The sequence below is a fragment of the Protopterus annectens genome, chromosome 12.part0 (genome assembly GCF_019279795.1).
Source record: "Protopterus annectens isolate FY-2018-M chromosome 12.part0, PAN1.0, whole genome shotgun sequence".
Lineage (NCBI taxonomy): Eukaryota > Metazoa > Chordata > Ceratodontiformes > Protopteridae > Protopterus > Protopterus annectens.
Window position 1 is genome coordinate 768,842,133 of NC_056746.1, and position 21,949 is coordinate 768,864,081.

At 41.1% G+C, this 21,949-nt stretch overlaps 1 protein-coding gene across 1 annotated transcript in view; it reads left to right on the forward strand.

Moving 5' to 3' along the window:
- Positions 1-21,949, forward strand: part of USP31 (ubiquitin specific peptidase 31) — a 2,233,792-nt gene that overhangs the window by 237,322 nt on the left and 1,974,521 nt on the right. Inside the window, exon 2 of the mRNA XM_044089819.1 lies at positions 11,285-11,407. Within this exon, the coding sequence (XP_043945754.1) occupies positions 11,285-11,407 (123 nt within the window). The remainder of the gene's footprint in view (positions 1-11,284; positions 11,408-21,949) is intronic.

A 21,949-nucleotide genomic window follows, 5' to 3' on the forward strand; every position in this document is an offset into this window, starting at 1 on the left:
CTGCACAGCATCAAAACCACATTGCAAAGAATGCTTGCCCACTTGTTCAGACACATAAACCAAATCTAGCAATTCTTTACAATCAATACCTTCCGCCAAAGCATCCACCTTAGATTTTAATTGTGAAAGGAGATAATTTTGATATTTCAGCATGTGAAACTGACAATTCAATGCTCTCATGGCTAGAGTGGAAGAAGTATACACTTTCTTACCCCACCTATCTAACGCCCTTGCCTCTTTGTCAGTGGGAACAGGATTTTTAACCACAGAGGCTTTAACACCTTTAGGCCCCTGAGAAACAATTTCTGGGTCCGCCCTAGGACTCTTAAACAAATACTTATGAGCTTCGGGCACCCTATAGTACCTATCAGGTTTAACAGGAGCAGGAGGCAAGGAATCAGGGTTCAGGAAGCCTCTGCAAAACATCTTCTACCACAGTCAACACAGGAGGTATAGCTAAGGGCCTATGCTGGGGTAAAACAAGAATTCCCTAAGCCTCTTCCTGGAATCAGAGTAATCCTGGCCTTCCCATTTAAAGTGCTCCCTCATGGAATGCAGAGTCTCTGAAAATGAAAAATCCTCAGGAGGAGAAGCCAAGGAGTGGCATCATCCACATCAGAATCAGAATAATGAGGATACTCCTGCAAATCTTCCGCAGAAGACTCAGAAGCCCCTGAACCCTGTTCAAAACTGTCAAACTCTGGTTCCACCCTAGGCCTCTTATCAGGAGGGCCCATAGAACCTCTAATCATAGTAATCAAATCTTCTGCCATTTTAAGCATATGTTTCTTAGGTACAGAACCCGAAAGGCTAGGAGAAGCCCCTACTGAAACCGAACTTGGCCTTCCTCTAAAAGAAGTTTTGGCAACAGAAGGAGAGGCTCTAACTACATTGGGAAGAGAGGGAAGAATAGTTACCTGAGAAGCCCCCTCAGCCTGGCCTGCCTCCTGAGAGGGTACATCCTGTAACAGTAAAGTTTCTGCCTGAGACTCCATAGAAACTCCTGGCAAAACCTCTGGCTCCACTGAGCCTCCTAAAGAACCGACGTCCGGGACTGCCGGTTCATCAACCCTAGGTTTCGCAGTTTTGTCCTTACGCTTCTTGGATGAAGCGGGCGTCGGAGCATCCGACGGCATTTTATAATTGCAACGCTTCCCAAACACTAATCTGGCACAGTCTAACCTCCTCTTAATAGTGCGTTTGTTAAACCTAGCACAAGAGCGGCAACCAACAACGTCGTGCTCAGGCCCTAAACAAGGTATACACAATGTATGGTAATCCCTATGAGGTATCTGTTTCCCACAAGAAATAGTTATTCACTTTTTCTGACATCCGGTTAAATACTGAGGCAAGAAAAAACCAAAATGTTCCCCAACGGGGTACTTAGCCAACTCTGATTCGGTCTGAAACTCCGGTTTCGGAAATATTTCAGAACGCCAACCTGCACTCGCAAAACTGCTTCTGCATCGGACAACGCGGCAAAAAAGACTGAGGATATGACGCCGGTCATGCGCATTAGTACCCTGACGTACTGACGTCAGTCTAATGCGCCCTGACCGACGTCAGCCTTATACTCTGGTATTCGGGCCGACTGGATGTGGACTATACCCAATAGTAAGGACTGCAGCAATGGAAGACGAAGAACATCACCTCCTTTGGCAATTTGCTGGAATTGATGAAACAATGAGGGAGATGGCCCCTGAAGCTCCTTCCCTAAAGGAGTCATTTTTTTTTCTCTTGGACTTTGTTACAGTCCCATCCACGTTCTAGGTGGTACCCCTTCTGGATGCACTTGCTGATATGTGGGCCAGGAGAGAACCTGGCATAGTGGAGCCCATTCACTGGAAGCCAGACATAGTGTTAGTTCCTCACAGGATAGGTCAGTTTAGAACAAGAGTCCAGCAGTGGAAGATGTAATAGTTGCTGTGGCCACCAAAAAGGAAATTTCCAAGGAGGGAACAGAGGACCTCCTCCCAAGTAGAGAGCTGCTTTGGGAAGGCCACATTTGCCCTGCATGTACTGAACTATTTGGCTCACCTAACAAGTTTCTAAAAGGATCTGATTTCTGAGATTTATGTGTTAGTGGCATCACAACAGTCTCTTGAGGCTCACAAGTGTGTAGAGACTCAGTTGCCTATGAGATGTATCTCAAATGTTTCCACATTGCTGCTTTCCAGTGCAGCAGAATTTGCACTTTTATCACCATATGACACCATGCCTGGATGCACCTGTGCAACTTTGTGGCATGTTTTAAGGCATCCTTTCTCAGTGCCTCCTTCAACGGATCCACTTTATTTGGGTCTAAGGTAAAAAAAATATTGACCAGGAGTGAGCAAGAAGTGAAGATATTGTCCGCTGTGGGAGTTCATTTTTCTATTCCAGAGGGGATCCTTTTTAGGAATCAAAGAGAAGGAAAATAATTCTTCTTTTATAAAACACAGCAGTTCTCCAGGGATCTTCAGGTGAAGGTGCCTACTGGGTGGAGGTTGTGGGGGACTTCAGAGGGATGGTCCACAAATTCAAGGTTCCTGAGGTCCCTTCTTGGGCAAGACTTTCAGCACTCCTGAACATTTGCCCGACTTCCACACACACACTGGAGGGAGTCTGGGGGGTGCTTTTGCTGTCCATCCAGAAGCTTGGATGGCCATCAAATCTGATGCTTGGGTGTTGGTGGTCATTACTAAAGGCTACTGCATTACTTTTCTATTTGCCCCTAAAGAGAAAACAAGATCCCTTCCCATCTTTCCACCCTGGTAGTGAAAGGAGGCAACAGCAGAAATCCAAAAGCTGCTCTCAAACCAAGTCATTCAGACAAAACCAGAGAGTATGCAGACTCTACTCAAGACTCGTTTTAGTGCCAGACAAGAACATCAAGCCCATATTGAACCTTAGTAAATTGAATCAATTTGCCAAATGGGCCAAATTCTGGATGGTGATCGTGGAGTCCATTTTCCTTCTCTTGAAGAAGGACAACTGAATGTGCCTGGTGAACCTGAAGGATGCCTACTTTCACATAAAGATAGACACACATTCCAGGAGGTTCCTGCACTTCTGTGTGGGAGACGGTCATTATGAGTTTTGAGCACTGCCCTTTAGTTTAATCACAGCCCCTTCTGGTGTTTATCAAGTGTATGGCAGGGTTAGCAGCCTAACTCAAGTTGGAGGGTTTATTGGATCTTTTCGAACCTGGATTACTAATTCCATGATGCATGGGCATCTGTAATCCAAGCCAAGAACTATTTGCTCCAGTTGTGCCTATCCTTGGGCATCACTGTGAAATATGACAAGTCCAACTTAGAACACGTGCAATCTCTGGAGTTCGTCTGAGGCCACCTGGACACCTCCAACCAAATTGCCAAGTTGCTTCCCTCCAGACTTCTATCTTTGCAGGTACAAGCCCGTCGGGCTCTACTTTTTCAGAGGCTGCTAAGGCTACAGTTACCATGTATGCAACCTTTCTGGGTTGGGGGTGGAGCATTTATGCAGGAAGTAAATTTCTTGGCTTCCATGTCTCAAACACATATTTACATTACGATCACAACCTGATCATTGTCATCTATGTTATATTTATTTTTATTTATTTATTTTATTTATTTACATTTGTTTACCAGGAAATTCCGACTAGACGCAGGTCCTTTTTCAGCGGATGCACAGGGAGAAAAGCTCCACATCATGTACATGATAGAGATACAAAGTTGCAGCAATAGTAAACAACATTACAGGTTACTGGCTTTAATACAATAACAAGATATTGATTATCAACAGTATATACAGAAAATGTTGCAAGTTATGATAGTTTCTTGTCTTTTATAATAGTAACAAAGTTGTCAGACAAGTTGTTAAAGTATGTAAAGACAACTAGCTATTTCTGACTGTGGTTAGTAGTGGCGGTGGTATAATTGAGTTAAGAGTCTGGGGGGCATAAGGGTGGGGGTTTTAGTCTAGATTAGAACAAGGACAAAGCCAGTGCAAATTGAAGTGGAATTTGAGTGCAATCTTGAAAAGGCTGCTGGAAGGTAGAGTAGTTATAGAGGGTGGAAGATTGTTCCAAAGTTTAGATATGGTACATGAAAATATGGCTTCTCCTGCTGAGTTTTTGGGTTTGATAACAGTGAGTTGATTTTTGTTGCTTGATCTTGGGGGCCTAGTGGGGTGAAAGGGTTGGAGAAGGGTTTGCCAGGTATAAGCCGGAACTGGGCTTACAAAGATTTATACAAGGGAAGTAAAAGTAAGCAGATTCTAGAAATTAATTTTTGATAGTGTATGGATTATGTAATAGATATTCAAACAAGATTTATTATTAGTATTAGTATTATTAGTATCATTGTCATTATTATTATTATTTTCATGATATGAGGTAGTGCCATCAGTTTCAGAGAGAGTAGGGCAGTATATCTGTAAATATGTCATCATAGCTAGCTGGAGTTTTGTAAAGAATTTTGTGTTATTTGACTATCACACTGATTTGTACAGATGCTGGAGTTAAAAATATATCTGTAAAGTTACTTACTTGTGTTACAAATGCATCAACAGTAGGTCCTGCTGGACAGAAAGAATGTATGCATTTCATTAGGTTGTATGTTGTAACTGATCAAATGTGTATGTATCAGGGAACCTTGTAAGGGTGGAAAGTTTTAAATTGTTATAGCTTTCAAATGTTGCCACAGATCTTAGCAAAGTACTGTGCGTGTGTGTGTATATTGTACCAGATTCAGGTGACTGGAGGTGATGTCATTCTCTAGCCAGCATCTGGTTTCTTTGGAACCCTCGCAACAGCACTTTAGAATCTGACAGGGAAGATTTCTGAGAGGATCTGTATCTCACACAGCCACACAGACAAAGAGGGACATTAGCTGGCTTTTGCTGTGGTAAGACACTTAGCACACATCAGTTTGCCTTTCTTTAGTAAGTAGTCAAGGAACAGTAATTCTTTAGTCAGCCAAGGACATTTAGTGAGAATATTTTAGCATTTTCTGCATCTGTGAGAAACTGTCCAGCTGTATTATGTTTTATATCTCTGTGGTTGAAACTCTGTTGTTTTTTTTGTATTCAGTATTCTCCTGTATTCTGTTTTATTTATCATTAAATATTTTAATACCTTACATTGTGTCTGATCCTTTAGAAAATACTTTTAACATGTTGAGAGTACTTGCGCATGTTTTAGTGACACTGGGGCCGATCCCGAAAGCCTTGCTGGTCACACCTTACCACTTGTATTGGTATTAATTTTACACAGCATAATTGTTGCCCCTTTGTAAGAGCCTTAGGGTAGCTGACTGGTGACAGCATGATTACCTTGGAGTCTGTGCAGAAAGGGGCACACCTGTGCCTGCTGTTTCCAGGTGTGTATGTGTGTGTTTGAAATTCATATATCCAAGTGTGTGTGTCCGCTACTGGGAACAGGGACACAGAGCTCCAAAGTGGTCAGTGTGGAGACTTGTATGGGTCTGGAGAGAGAAAGAGAGTCCAAACTCTGGTCTGGAGCATGCTGCCTGTGTGCTCTTAAGAGAAGTTGTGTTTGGTGCAGGGAGCTGCATCTGAAAATACTGTGTGAATCCATCTTGACTGTCCCTCACTGGAGTTGGTGGTGAGGATTAAGTCTGCTTGATTGCTTTCCCACAGTAAGGGCCCATTGCATGTTGGAGGCAGCTGAGTGAGATATCAATTGAACTTCAGTAAATGGTGGGCAGTTGTCACTAAAGGTGTGTGTACTCTCAGCAGCCAGAAGGTAAATATACAGAGTTTCATTTTTACAACAGTTTTATTTATTTTTGTTAGTTTAGTTTAGTCAGGGAACGCAGGCAAGGATGTCAGCAGAGGATTATAGTAATCTGACAAAGAATCAGTTGGCCCAAGGTGTGCAAAGCCAAAGGACTGGTGCGTGCCGACCTGGCTAAAGAGGAAATTATTTCAGCCTTCGTCACAGCTGCAGCACAGAGCAGCAACCCTGAAGGCAACCAGTCTGGTAATGTAGATGTGCAGTCTGCAGAAATAGGATAGTTCACCTCTTCCTCAGAGAACTTGAAAATCTGTTTGGAGTTAGAGACTTGAACTGGAGGCCAAACACCTGGAAGTAGAATCAGCGGAGAGACTGCAACATTTAGAGGTCGAAGAGTGACTGTGGTGTTTGAATGCTGAAGAAAAGGCAAAACAGATGGAGTTAGAATAAGCAGAGACAATGCAGTGTTTGGATGCCAAAGAAAATGAGAAATAGTGCCAACGTGAGAGGAAGATGCTGACTCTTCGGCAGGGTTATGGAGATAATGGGGAAGGAATAAAGGTCATTACATTTCTTCCACAGTTTACAGAGGGTGATTATTTTGATAGTTATATGAAAGGATATGTAAACAGTATAATGTTGACCAAGGGCTCTGGGTACGGTTCCTGACCCCCTTACTCCATGGCAAAGCTGTAACTGCTGTTTCTAAATTGTCTGATGTGGATTGTTTAAACTATGATAAAGTAAAACAATGCTTGGTAGAACATTTTAAGTTAACACCTGAAGCTTACAGAAAAAAAAGTTTTGTGAGCATAGACGCAAGGTAGATGAAAGTGTATGTGATTATATTGCTGAGTTAAGGACTTATTTTCATTGGTGGGTGTCAGGTCATCATTTTTGAAGGGCTTGCAGACCTTTTGTTGAGGGAACAAGCCCTTAACACTTTGCCTGAGGACATGAGAATCTAGTTGGCAGACCAGGAGTGTAACTCTGCAGATGAGCTGGAGAGAAAAGAAGATCTCTACTCAGCAAGCAGGACATCACTGCACAAGAAGGGGATATGCAGCACTGCACATGGTTATTGGGGAACCCATGGTAGGCAGACTAAACCACCCCAGCAGAGTACACCAGTAACAGGGAAGCCACTAGTTGGAGTACATGGCCAGGACCAAGGGTTAGATGTTTTAAATGTATCCAGAGGGGCCATGTAGCATACATATGCCCACTGAGGCAAGGTGGGGGAACAAAAGGTGAAAGAGCCAGCAAGTGAGAATACCAGCATGCCAGTGGTAAGTTGTCTGGAGACAACAGGGTGCCAAATTATCACCGAAGTTTGTATCCTATCTTAGTGGATGGAAGACAGGCCACTGATAAGAGAGAAACAGCCTCTGACATAACCATTGTGAAGCTTGCAGTGGTTGCAGAGGAGCAGCACTTGCCTGGGCAGTTCACACCAGTCTGAGCTTTGGAAGGGACCCCATTCCAAATACCTTTGTTCATCTTGACTGGGAGGGTGGAAAAGGAAGCAAGCAGATATCCCTGCAGATATTTTGATTGGGAATCATTTTGATAATGACTACCTTGTGTGCATGCAGTTACACGCAGTCAGGCTTGGAGAAAGGCATGTGGGTCAGGTAGCCTGGGGGAGACCCAGATAGACCCCACACCTGAAGCTGGGGCTAGTGAGATGGCTATTTCAGGGGGGGAGGCACCCTGTAGCAGTGAGCCTGAAAGTGAGCCACAGATGCTGGTAGGTACTGATGTTCCCATGGACAGGGTGACTGCAAGGGCAGAGGTGAGTGGTAGTACCCAGGCTGACAGTGAGGCACCACTGTCAGAAGAGACCGGGCTTCCAGTGAAAAGGGAGCTGGAAAGGGTCACAGAGATAGAGTTGAGATAGGCTCGGCTTTCGGACCCTACCTTATGAGGCTTGAGGGAGGTAGCTAAAGAGTCACCTGATTCTCAAGGAAAAGGGGAGTCTGTATACTGGAACAAGAGCTTGCTGTATAGAGTGTAGACCCCTGAGGGAGGGCTAGAGGGTGAGGTAATACAGCAGTTGGTAGTGCCCAGAGCCTACCGTCTGGCACTTCTAGCCATAGCCCATGACATTCCCATGACATTCCTTTTGCAGGTTATATGGGCATAAAGCATAGCAAGAGACATATTATGCAGAACTTTTATTAGCCTGGGATTGCAAGGGATGTAACAGGGTACTGCAGGACCTGTGAACAGTGCCAGAAGGTAGACAAGGCAGGAGACGAGGTCAAGGCTCCTTTGATGTCTTTGCCTGTGATTGTGCAGCCATTTCAGAAGGTAGCTATAAATATAGTGGGGCCTCTGAGGACCCCAGGTTCCACAGGGGAGAAGTATATCCTGGTGGTAGTAGGTTATGCTACTAGATACCCTGAGGTACTGGGTCTGTACTCCATAGAGGCAGAGAAGGTGTCAAATGCTTTGTTAGAGATTTTCTGCAGGGTAGGTTTCCCAAGAGAAATACTGACTGACAGAGCAGTCAATTTCTTGAAGCACCTAAAAAAACAGCCCCTACCAACTCCAGACTAATGGTCTTGAGGAGAGGTTAAACTGTACACTAAAGACCATGCTAAAGGCATTTGCAGACCATTTTAAAGTGGGACAGGTATTTGCCCCATCTACTGTTTGCATACAGAGAGGTACCCCAACAAACCACAGGTTTTTTACCATTTATTGGGAGGATGAGTGTAAATCCCTCAAGGAGTCTGTTGTGGCATATATCCTAAACCACAGGACAAGACTTAGGGAGCTCATGGGCTTGGCACAGGAGAAACTGGCAGGAGCCCAGCAGCAGAAAAAGGTCTGGTATGACAGGAGTGCTCGAGCCTAAGAGTATGCTGTGAGAAAGCAGGTTATGGTGCTCATTCTTGTCAGACACAGTAAGCTGCGGGCAGCTTGGGAGGGACCCTTCAAAGTGATAAGGAATGTCAGTGATGTTAATTACATGGTAAGTTTGCTGGGCAGGAGGTACAGGCACAAACTGTACCATGTTAACGTGATGAAGATTTGCCATGATAGGGAGGCCCTTGTGCTAAGTATTTGCAGTGGATGGCAGGAGGAGTCTGAGGGGGATCTGGTGATCACAGACTTGATGAGGAAAAACAGACCAGATAAGGTAGTGTGGACCCCAGCCTGTAAGCAGGCATTCCAAAAGCTTAAAGGGACTTTGGGAGGACCCCCTGTGTTTTGCCAGTACAGATTACAACAAGGAATTTGCTGTGCATGTGGCTGCTTTAAACCATGGGGTGGGGGCTGTGCTCAGACAGGTTTCCTCAGAGAGAGAAGAGCACCCAGTTGCATATCTCAGCTGTAGACTCAACTCAGGCAGGAATGTTATGCAGCTGTAGAAACAGAATGTCTAGCCATAGTATGGGCACTGCAGAAACTTCAGCCCTATTTGGGTGGAAGGAAATTCACTTTGGTTACAGACCACAATCCCTTAACATGGCTGCATCGTTCCAGCCAGCAAAATACCAAGTTATTAAGGTGGAGCGTATGGTTGCGGGCATATGACATGACAGTGCAGCACCGTAGTGGGGTCAGCAATGCTAATGCAGACGGGCTTTTAAGTCAGGGTATAGGTTAATTGGTTCTTAGGTCTATTTCTCTTAAGCAATGTTTTTCCAGGGCCACTTGAAAAACTAACTTGAGTTTTTAAAGAGGGGGGGGTTGGTGTACTGTTATGAAGTAGTGCCATCTCTGCCATGGAGAGTTGGGCAGTACAAGTGTACGTATACTATCATAGTTGGCTGGAGATTTATAAAGAATTTTATGTTATTTGACTATCACATTGATTTGTACAGATATTTGAGGTAAAAATATATTTGTAAAGTTACTTGGTTAAAAATGTATCAACAGTAGATCCTGCTAGACAGAAAGAATGTATGCATGTATATTCAGTTGTATTGTTGTAACTGATCAAATGTGTATGTTTATCAGAGAGCCCTGGAAGGGTGAAAAGACTGAAATTGTTTTATAGCTTTCAGATGCTGCCACAGATCAGCAAAGTTCTGTGTGTGTATTATACCAGAATCAGGTGACAGGAGGTGATGTCATCCTCTAGCCAGCATCTGGTTTCTTATTAACCCTCGCTGCAGCACTTTAGAACCTGACAGGAAAGATTTCTGAGAGGATCTATATCTCACACATCCACACAGTCAAAGAGAGGCATCATCTGGCTTTTGCTGTGGTAAGACACTCAACACACATCAGCTTGCCTTGCTTTAGTAAGTAGTCAGGGAACAGTAATTCTTAGTTAGTCAGGGACATTTAGTGAAACTAGTTTAGTATTGTTTTTTGCATCTGAGAAACTATCCAACTGTATTATTTCGTATATCTCTGTGGTTGAAACTCTTGTTTATTGTATTCAGTATTCTTCTGTTTTCTGTTTTATTATTTGTCATTATTTTTTAATACCTTTCATTGTCGCTGTTACTTTTAACATATTTAGAGTACTTATGCCTGTTGTAGTGACACTGTGACCACTCGGCCTTGCTGCTTTGATCACACCCTACCATTTGTATTAGTATTAATTTTACACAGTGTAATTGTCTCTTTGTAAGAGCCTGAGGGTAGCTGACTGGTGACCGCTTGATTACCTCAGAGTCTGGGCAGAAAGGGGCACAGCTAGTAAATCTGTGCCAGCTTTTCTCAGAGGTGTTTTGTGTGTGTGTGTGTGTGTGTGTGTGTGTGTGTTTGTGTGTGTGTTTGTGTGTGTGTGTGTGTGTGTGTGTGTGTGTGTGTGTGTGTGTGTGTGTCTGTGTCTGTGTCTGTGTCTGTGTCTGTGTCTGTGTCTGTGTCTGTGTGTGTCTGTGTCTGTGTGTGCGTGTCAGAAACTCAGATATGCAAGTGTGTGTGTCAGCTACTGAGAACAGGGACACAGTGCTCCGAAGTGGTCAATGTGGAGTTTTGTGCGTGTGGGTTTGGAGAGAGAAGGAGGGTCCAACCCCAGGTCTGGAGCATACTTCCTGTGTGCTGTTAAGGGAGATTGTGCTTGCTGCAGGGAGCTGCATATGAAAACACTGTGTGAATACTTCTTTGCTCTTAGTGACCATCCCTCACCAGAGTCAGTGGTGTGGATTGAGTCTCCTTGATTGCTGGCCTAGAGTAGGGACCCATCACAGTTATTATTATCCCATACCGGTGCCAGCGTCCTTAAAAAAAAAATACCTGTTGTATATCTTTTAGTTTCGATATTACAGTTATTCAGTTTGTATTGCTTACAGAAGTTAGTCAAGGCTAGTTTTAGATTAGCATAGTCTGCTTCCTAGTTTTGAGTAATTTATATATTTATATAGCAGGTGCTACTTGATTTTGAAATCTTAAATTGTTTATTCATTTTCAGAATGAGCACTAACTTTGATATTGATAATGCTTATTACAGAACCATCAAATATGCATGCATTTCAGTAATGTTCAACTAGTTAACATCTCAGTTCATTATATGAAGAAAAAATATAATGTTATTAATGTTGCAGAGGTTGCCATTTGCAAATATTCAAGTACAACTTTACTCACTTTTTGTCCCAACAGAATAGTGTTGCAAAAAATGCTTTACAGTACCGTGGCAGTTCACAGCAAGATGCCCAGGAGTTTTTGTTGTGGCTCCTAGACAGAGTGCATGAAGACTTAAACCTGCATAGGCCTCTGCTAAGGGTAAGGATTTTCTAGCTTTGCTTCTTTCATACTTTCTTGAATATCAAATCTTTTTAAGTTATACAAGGCATGATACAAGCTTTTCTTTGAGTTGGACCTGAAGCCAGAGCCCTCCTCATTATGTGTTGAATAATGTAACTGCTGTGCTGTTGGTGATCACTTAAATGTACAGATTTTCAATGCTTCTAAGGATGACTTTTTTGGTAAAGCAGTGATATCAAAGTAGATCTGTAGGTTGATTGCAGGCATGGCTTATGTCAGTTTATCCATATGTGCTACAGTAATCACACCGCCACACACATCTCCACACTGGATAAATAACCAGCATAACCCACACTCTTGAATGTCTTGTAGTCCTTGGAGCATGGTGATTGTGCTCAGATATTCTGAAAAAGGCAAACCAATTAAGTGTTAGGGTGGTGCAAGATATGACCTTAACAAATGTTAAATACTCCCTGTTTAAGTTGTTAATGTCTGGTCTTGGGCTAGGCAGTAACGTCTGCTAGTACTGACCAGCAAATGAGAGCTGCAAAGTAAGATTTGTTTCTAGCTGCTGTTCATCAGTAACATCTCCTGACTTCCTGTTAGAATAACAGGCTGCGTGTTTGCCTGCACATTTTGAAAGGCACAATGTCTGAAACTCAAATGTTTGTTATTATTTTATAAATTCAATTATCGCTAATTTGTCTGAAAACCCCAGACTTCATGAGCAACAGACCAAGTATATGAGGGAAAACTCTGGGCATTCAATGAAAATCTGAACAATTGGGGCATGCAAGTAGAGTGTAAACATAAGGGACTGTTACACTGGCTTTCTGATAGCACATGCTAAGAGGCTGAGTGCTTCATGGCCTTGAAATCCTGCAAAACAGTTAGCCTTTTTTTTTTTTTTTTTGAGAATTATGATCAGGTCGGTTCGCTATCAAGGTGAATTTCTTAGTTTCCATGTTTGAAACGCATAATAAGTTGTATGGAGAAAGTGGAGGGGCAGCTAGTAGGAAGATGACAGAAAGTAGCAGGTGATGTCGGGAAGTTGTTGGTAATGGAGTGTATGAAACTGATGAAGTGAGTATTAAATTGAGATGCTACATCAGAAGTACTCTTACTGGAGGGTTTAGAGGAAGAATTATTTCCGGGATGGGTAATTCTTTTGATTACTTGCCAGAAAGTTATTGGAGTGGTTTTATGCTGATCCTGAGGCTCTGAGTAAAAAAAATTTTTTTTTGTCTAGGTTCACGTTTTTACTAGGTTACGCAATGCTATGAAGTGTTGTAGAGTATGTTGCGTTTTCTGTTTTGCGTAGCATATCTAGGCCTTGTGTCTTGTTTGCATGAGAGATCTGGTGTTTATAGAAAGCCAGGGGTGAATAGTTATTTTTGGCTGTGTTCTTTCTGGCAGGAGCTAATCTGTTTCATGTGTCTAGGAATGTAGAGTTGAATTTTGTCGACTGCCTCATCAAGGAGTGAGTATTTAAGGAAAGACAAATTAATAGTATTTAGTATGTCTGTAAAGGTCTGCTGGTTAAAGTGGGTTAGGTTGTGTACTGTTTTGTAAGTATGTTGTTTGTATGTGTGAGAGATAAGTCTACTTGTGCAGATATGGTGGTGATCAGTAATAGAGTTTGGTCGAATTTTAGATTCCATGTAGTTACTAGGGTGGGAGACTAGAATCCAATCAGTAATTGAGCCTCTTTGGTATGATGAGTTGGTGTAAGCTGGTAGGTTATGAGTTGTGAAAAACCAAAGATTGATGCTCTCTGTAGGGAATTGGGAATTAACTTTCCCCTAGTCAATGTTGACATCCCCTAGTATTATGGTTTCTATAAAAATAGTAGCTGACACCCAGCATAAGATATTTTCAAGTGTTTGATAGATTGTTGTCATGCGGTAAGTACACTGCAGTAATGCAGAGGCTTTTATTATTATTTAGGTTAAGATAGCTGATAATTAGTTTGGCTTTATCAAAAGAAGGTTTAGGATGGTTATGAAGAGGAGTTAAGGAGATGGAGTTTGAATGTAGTATGGCTACACCACCTTGTTTTCATTTGAGTCAGTCAGCTCTAATCATGTTGATCCTGAGGAGAAGTACTTTGGAATTTGTGATGAGAGGTTTGAGCCAGGTTTCAGTGATTACTAATATGTCGGGGGATTGTAGAGTTATCCAAGCATCTAGTTCAGTGACTTTGTTATTACGTTTACTGAGACAAATTTGAGTTTGTGTGACGCTGTAGAGTTTTCTAGGGATGGGGATGGTGTGAAATTGGTACCTGGGTTAGGGTGAATGTCACCACAGAGTAGCAGAAACCTAATGAAAATACAGGCAAGGAATGCTTTAATTTTGGATATATAGTAAGTCTATTTGATGTTGGACAAGGAAAGTGGTGTTTGATAAAGTTTAGGTTTAAACAAGAAACTATGGTCCATGTAAAATAAATGAGGAGTGATGGTAGGGGGTAGTGATGTGTGAAAATGGAGGAAGAGGCAGTGCCTATAGTAGGGAAGAGTGTAGATGGAATTGGTACTAAATAAGATGAAAGAGAAGATAGACAAAAAAACATAAGTGCAAGGAGGGTGAGGAGAAACATTGTACAGTTAGGACTGGAAGAACTAAGAAAATGAAAAAAAAGAAATGAATAATGAATACTGAAGAGTATAATGTATAGTAGGAGGGAAGGATATGGATAGATTAGAAGCAGTAAATTTGCTATAGAAGTAGAAATGGTATATGGAGATTAAATGGAAAACAGTGAGAGTGTCGATAGAGATAATGGTAGGGTGTGTGTGTGTGTGTGTGTGTGTGTGTGTGTGTGTGTGTGTGTGTGTGTGTGTGTGTGTAGTAGAGTTTGTGGGAAAGATAGGTGATAGCCTAGATAAGAGAGGAGTTAATGGAGAAGGAAGTTAATAAGGAGGTTAGAAGTATGTTGTAAGGTAAAGTGGGGAGAGCTCATACAATTTGATGGAAAGAGGAGATGTTCTGATTGGATAGAGTACAGTGAGAGGGTGGAGAGAATAGACTGTAAGTTTAGGTGTTGTGGGTATGGGTGAGATTTGGCTGTAGGGTAGGGGAGTGGAGTCAGCCCGAGCTGCGCGAGGGTGAACGGAGCAGGCTAAGCTGCAAGAGGTAGACTGAGCAACCAAAAATAGACTGTTGTCAGTGCCTAGTCCAGGTCAGTGCAAGAGTCTGAGGTATTATCGAAGCATGATAAGCTGAGCCCTTTGAGGCTAAGATAAATATTGTACCTGCAACTCAGAAACCTAGACAGATGGTAGCAGGCAGTTTATAATGGTAACAGTTAAAAAATAGGCAGAAAATAACAAGAGTGATGGTAAGGTAGAAGTAGATGGGGGGCTTACTATATGCGAACCAGTAAGTGTGCACACCACTAACCTAGTTACACAATTGAAGAAGTTAAAAAAAAAAAATATATATATATATATATATAAAGTAATGCATTAGTAGAGAGGCTGACATATACTTGGTAATTCTTAAATTATGAGGCAAGCTTGAGAGACGATTGTGCTGCACATGGGGTTTTTTCAGAGGCAGCCGTTTTCAACTGAGTGGGAAAAATACTTGCAACCATGGTGTTTTTGGGGTGGGGGGGAGGTAGTAGAAGTAAGGGGATTCAGAGACTAACTTGTGATAAATATCAGATTGAGAAGCGACTAAAAAGTATAAAACAAAGGTGCTCAAGCCAGGTGAAAGCACATATAAAACCAATAACTTTTATTAAAAGTTAAGCGCTTTCGTTCCTTCAAACAGTTTAGGAACTTCTTCAGAACAAATTCAACTAAAAAATTCCATACATTAATTTATTTATTTATTTTATTTTACATTTGTTGACCGGGCTAGTCTAGCTGGACATGTATCCGTTTTCAGTAGAGGCCCGGGGAGAAAAGCTCCAGTACAGGCAATAAACAATAATTTGGCACAATAAAGCATTAATATGAGTAAACAATACAAGGTAAAAAAGAAAATTCAATTTCAACACAAAAGAGATACTAAAAATAGGAGATAAACTTATAATATGTACTACTGTATTAGACTTATTAAAAAGAAACTATAACACTACTACTAATATGTACTACTGTATTTGACTTATTAAAAAGAAACTATAACACTACTACTAATATATACTACTGTATTAGCCTTATTAAAACAGAAACAATAACACAAGATGAAGTTAAAAAGGTTGCTGGCAAAGTCTACATTCTCAGATACAAATCTCCAACTATTGAAAGTGTTTGTGAGGAGCTCAGAAAGTGGAAAGGGGAGGAAAAATTAGGTAAATGAGGACATGGTTTCAGTCGGGATTAGCACAAGGACACAACCACTGTGCTTTAAGATGTTCTCTGATGTGTTTTTGAAAAGAGAGGTAGAGTTTTGATTAGTAATTTCTTGAGGGAGTTGATTCCAGATTTTACCTATGGAATTTGAAAATAATGAATCTCCTGCTTTATTATATGATTTAGTTAGAGATACTAGGAGTTTGTTAGCAGAACGGAGTGTGGCTAGGTTTTTATATGGGATTATCAGTTTTGAAAGGCTAGGGGTGGCATCAGGGTAGAAGAGGGTCTTTTGAATGATGAGTAGTTGTTGATAGTGTAAGTGGTTAGTTAGCTCTAACCAGTCTAGCTGTTTGAGGTTAAGACAGTGGTGTGTTCTTAGGGGAGTAGCAGTAATGAATCTGGCTATGCTATTGTAACAGATAGAGAGTTTGATAATGTTATTTTTGGATAAGTTAGTATAGATAGGTGAGGCATAGAAGAGGGTGGAGATCAGGTGTGTCTGAGCAATGTTTTTCTAGCTACTGGGGTCAGAAAGGGTTTAATTCTGTAGAGAGTCCCAATTTTTTTGTTTACAGCTTTAATAGTGGTGTTAATGTGTTCATCATAATTGAGACTGTTATCAATAGTTACCCCTAGTAATCGAAAGTGGTCTTATCAGGGTTAATACTGGTTGCATTATTTGAGGAGATAGTAAAGAGAGGTGTGGGAGATTTATGAGTGGGAGTAAAGAGAAGAAGCTTAGTTTTTGGGGTTAAGGAGGAGGCAGTGTTGCAAAAACCAGTTTTCGACAGTTAAGAAGACTGTTTGGGTGAGGGACTGGAGGGAGGGAATATTTTTAGCAGTGCAGATTAATGTTGAGTCATCAGCATATTGAATGCAGTTGGCTTGAGGTATATTGAGATGTAGGTCATTGATAAATAATGAAAAAAGAAGGGGGCCAAGGATTGATCCTTGTGGAACACCAATATTTACTGGGAGTAAGGAATATAGGTTGTTCTCCCATAGGACTGCTTGTTGCCTGTTTTGGAGATAGCTCTTAAACAACTGTAGTGAGTGTGGGCTGAGAGAATAAAGGTTTAGTTTATCAAGAAGTAAATTGTGGTTAACCATATCAAAGGCTTTTGAAAGGTCTATGAATAATGCTGAGGAGAAATGATTTTTGTTTCTATTAATATTTATGGTGTCAGAGAAGGAAAGGAGGGCAGTTGTGGTGCTGTGGAATGGTCTGAAACCATGTTGACAGTCGGCTAGAAGTTTGTTTTGAAGAAGGTAGTTAAGAATTTGTTTATGAACACATCTTTCCATAATCTTGGCTAATGGGGAAAGTAAGGCAATAGGTCGAAAATTTGAGAGTTCAGTTGATGAGCCTCCTTTGTGTAGGGGAATTATATGAGATATTTTCCATAAGGTTGGGATTGTTCCCTCAGTGATAGTCCTATTTATCAGTATGGATACTGGATATTTGATAGCTTTTGCAGCTATTTGTAAGTATTCAGATGGTAGTTTATCAGCAGATGGGGTGCAAGGTTTTAGTTTTTTAAGCAGCTTATAAATAAGGGATGTAGCAACGGGTTGAATCTGAAAGGTCTTAGATGAGGGTAAAGAGGTATTTGGTAATGAAGCAGTAGATGTGGGTAATGAGTTAGCTAGCGATTGAATGGCTTCTGTAAAATACTTATTAAAGGCTTCAGGGATCTGTGTAGCATTGTTGAGATGAAAGCCTGAAGGGGTAGGAGTCGGTGAATGTCCAGGTTTAAGAAGTTTATTAACACTTGACCAGAATTTTTGAGGGGTTTTTTGACTGCTTTGTTGAAGGTGAAGATAATATTCCTTTTTGTCTCTAACAGTATCTTTCTTGGTAGCATTCCTTAATTGTTTGAAGAGGAGGTGGTCAGATGCACTTTTACTACCTCTCCATTTGGCCCAGATTTGATTTCTAAGGCTCATTTTTTCTTTTGTTTGTTTAGATAGCCATGGAGCAGGTTTGGATCTTATTCTAGTAGAGTGAAAAGGGGCATGATGATCAAGGATTTGAAAAAAGTTTGTATTAAAGTAGGTCACGGCTTTGTTAAGTTCAAGATGAGTTAGTGGTGACCAGTCGCATGCCTGCAATTCAGTAAGGAAGTTATCTGGGTTGAAGAACTTTTTTGAGCGGGATGTTTTCAGTTTATGAGTGTGTGGAATATTCACTTTTTGTCTTATCACATATGTAAGCATAAGATCACTAATATTATCTGGAAGGGTTCCTGGAGTATAACTGCAAGGTTGGTTATTAATAAGGATCCAGTCAAGAGTTGTTTCTTTTCTATTTTGTTTATGGATTCTAGTAGGAGTTGTTATTAATTGTGAGAACCCATAGAGATTAATATGGTTAGTTGGGTGCTGGTGTGAACAGGTTATCCAGTCAATGTTAAAGTCACCAAGTATTATGGTTTCTTGGGGTTGTTGGTTGGAAAGTGAACTAAGTAAGTTTTCCAGAGTCTGAGTATTATTACCAGGGGGAAGATACATACAAATTAAGTAGATTGATTTGTTGTTGTTAATCTGGAGTTTGGTTGATAGTGATTCAGCTTTAGGGTCTATTAATGAAAGTTCATTATGGAGGGTAAGTTGGAGATTAGATTTATAGATGATGGCTACCCCACCACCTTTCTTGGTTTTGCGGTCGCTTCTGAGTATGTTGTAGCCAGGTGGGGTTATTTCCTGGTCCTGGGTAGAGGGTTTTAACCATGTTTCTGTAAGACATAAAATGTCAAATGAATGCAAGTCCAATAAAGCATGGAGGTGATGAACTTTGTTATTAATGCTTCTGATATTAAGGTGAGCTATAAGGAGGGAGTTAGTTATTTTAGTGCATGGTGAAGGTAAAGTTGGAGGATGTCTATTTGTGTTTAGGTTAACCTTGGTAGAGGGACCAGGGTTTGGGTGAATATCTCCATGTAGGAGGAGGTAATGATTGGAATAGGATAGGAATTTAAGGATTTTAAGTAAGTTATTACAATTCTTTTTGTTAACATAGAATGTCATATGAGTTGTTCTGTGGTATTTTGGTAGAAGATAATTGGCTGAGCAGGTTATATTACTGTGATTAAGGGTAGTAAGAAAAGAGGATGGTAGTGTTTGCTGGAGATGATGATTTTGTTCCTTTAATGAGTTGTTTTCAAAGAAGGTGATATAGTAAGATATAGAAAGCGAGGCTAAAACAGTGGTGGAGAGAAGGATGTATATAAGAAAGGGTTTTCGTGTTGGAGACATAGTGTTGAGTAAGTCTTAGGACTGATGTAGTTTGGGAGAGTCGGTTAGTATACTAGCTAGTAGGTATGTGTTAAATTAGTAGAGTGGTGTATTATGAAGAAAGAAAAGAAAACAAGAAGAAAGCAAATAGGAAGAGGTTGTCAGTAACAGGTAGATACTAGGACAGTTAGCAGGTACAGTGTGTAGTTAGGCTTGGTTAGGTACGAAATTAAAAGATGGGGAATGATGTAAATGAAAATTAATGGGTGTAAAAGGAAATTAGAAGATAGTGTGGAGGTGGAGGATTAGAAATGGGTGGAGCAAGAGGAGGAGGAGAAAAGGAAGAGAGATAATTGCTAAGGGGAGAGGTCTACTGATAAAAGGATGTAGATAGGGTAGGAGATAAGGGGTGTGTGTCTAGAGAGCTATAAGTTAAGGACCTCTAGGGGTGGGTGGGATTTGGGGGTAGGGAGGGGAGCGGAGCGGGGCAGACACAAAATCAGGAGAGAGCAGAGGGAGTGAAAACAATCAGTAAGGTGTAAATCAGTGGCAGTAGGCTGGCAAAAGGAGGGTAGCTAAGGGTAAAGTGGAGGATAGGGGAAAAATCAAAGGATAGGTGAGGCTAAAGAGAAACCGTTTTGGATAGGCTCAATGAAGCCTAGAATAGTGTAGAGGTAGTAAAGGTGCAGCTTAGAGACTGTTGAATAAGACTAAGGGACTGAGATGTGGTCAGGGCTCAAGAAAGGAAAGACAACCAAGAAGAGGAGAAGAGTCAAGGAGAGCACAACAAAATAATCAGTAAGGGAGGTAGAGGGAGAAACTAGAATGTCTTTAGGGGGGAGAGAAGAGCACTGGAGGTGGGAGAAGGGAATGGCAGGTACAAAAATCACAGATAGCTTAAGGGCTAGATAAAGAAGGTAAGGGTCTAGTGAAACAAAGAGGCAGTCTAAGGGATAGGATAATTATACTAAGCAGGGAGGGGGATTCGCTGCTGGCAGTGACTGGCAGTAGTCTAGTACAAAAACAAGAGTAAAGGACAAATACTAGCATAAGAAATACTCTTGATAAAAATCAAAACACTGTGACATACAGTGATGTTTACTGAGGTGTTGTCCAGGGTGGTTTAGATAACCCAGGGGAAACCCAAGGCAGGATTTGGCGGGAGGGTATGGCAGATCTTAGGAGTCCAAACACGAGCACTTCCAGGAGTTAAGAGAGTGGAGAAAGTACCTTATACAAGCTGGTAGAGAAAAGATAAATAAAAAGACAATAAATGAGCAGCATGTAATACAGTGGTACTCTGACCTACAAAATCAGATCATACATAGGACTGACATATATATGCATTTACTAGGCAATAATAACAAAGGTTAATATACTTTGCAGCCAGGTGTTAAGATTAAAGTACAATTTCTTTTCTGCATGTACGCATCTGCATCTGGTTACACAAAACCCAACTGTAAAAGCAGAGGACAGGAACACAGTGCAGTAACAACAGTTTAATCCAAAATGCAGTAATGTGGTGCAACGCGCGCAGTTTGCTAGAGGGAATTCAACAGTGATAAGGCGGGGAAAAAAAAGTATTCGTATAGCTTCAGTGCTATCCCCAAGTTGAACCCTTATTAGGTAACAGTGCCTGACACAGATTAAGCTAAAAGTCAATGCGACATAGCCAAGCACAAAGAAAAGACAAAAGTAGTAAAAGCTAATTTCTTTAAAATACCATTACAGTTTAATCACAATCCCACAATAAACTAGCAACAATCAACAGAGCCTACCCTATGAGAGCTAAACATAGATACTACAAGGCCAACAAAAAAGGAATAACAGAAAGCACCTAAATCACAGATATTAGGAGTACATAAAAGTAGAGTTACTATAACACACCAAATAAATCCCCTAGAATTCTACCTTGCACATACAGGGGAGAAGTAGGTAAACAAAAAATGGTATTGTCTTAAGACACAGGCCATGCATAGAGACTGGCGATGTAGAGCTCAAATCGCTAGCACCCCTTTCACAAGTAGCAATAAGGGTAGCGGAACCAAGATTAAATGTAAGGCTAGCCCAAAGGCTAAAGGCTACACTAAATAAGTAAGTAGAATGTCGTTTCAAGAGATAGTATTCAAAACCAACAATAACCATAACGTTGCTCAACATCAGTAATAACCAGTTGAATACATACTATTTACCAATCAAACACTCAACTAAAGGTGCAATTAGCTATAACACGTCTATTGAATGCAGCGTTTCAGGTGCAACCGTTAAGGCGGCAAGCTTCTATGCTATTAATCAGTAGACAAAATACAGGTAAAGGAGAAAATACAAACTAAGTTTCAATCCTAAGCACGGATCAAAAAGCGCGAGTAGCTATGGCGCGTTTAGTAAGAGCAGCGTTTCAGGCGCATCAGTTTAGGCGGTAATCAACTGTGCTAAGTAAAAGTATCCAGGATAAAAAACAGAAACGCTCTAAAAAGAAAAATCCATGGCGTTTCAGGCGCAGCAGTTTAGGCGGCAATAATCTGTGCTAATAATACGTAAAAGTATCCAGGAAAAAGAACAGAAAAATGCTTTAAAAAGAAATACAACACAACATAGGAAGTAACACAGCATAAGGTTACATTCAGTGTAATTCAGTAACAAGACAGGTAAGGCTTTTGTTCAGTTAACTAGCTAAATTAACACAACATACAAAACTTACTATAGATAACACTAGTAGACACAACGGCTCAGTCAGCAGCCACGCAGGAGGGAGAGTAAAGATGGCCCTAAGGAAACACATCTATATATAAGTTCACAAGCGGAAGTCAAGAGCTAAGGCGGGCAGAGTATTCAAGTAGCAAAAAAAGAAGGCAGTAATAACAAGTGAAAGGTGGGAAGAAACAGCGGATACAGAGAAGAGGGAGAAGCAGGAATTACAATAAACAACAGTTGGAAAAAGGTAGGAATAGAATGGAAATGTCCAGGAAGAGACAATAATTGGGCACAATACCTGTTTTGTAAACAGGTAAAGATAATC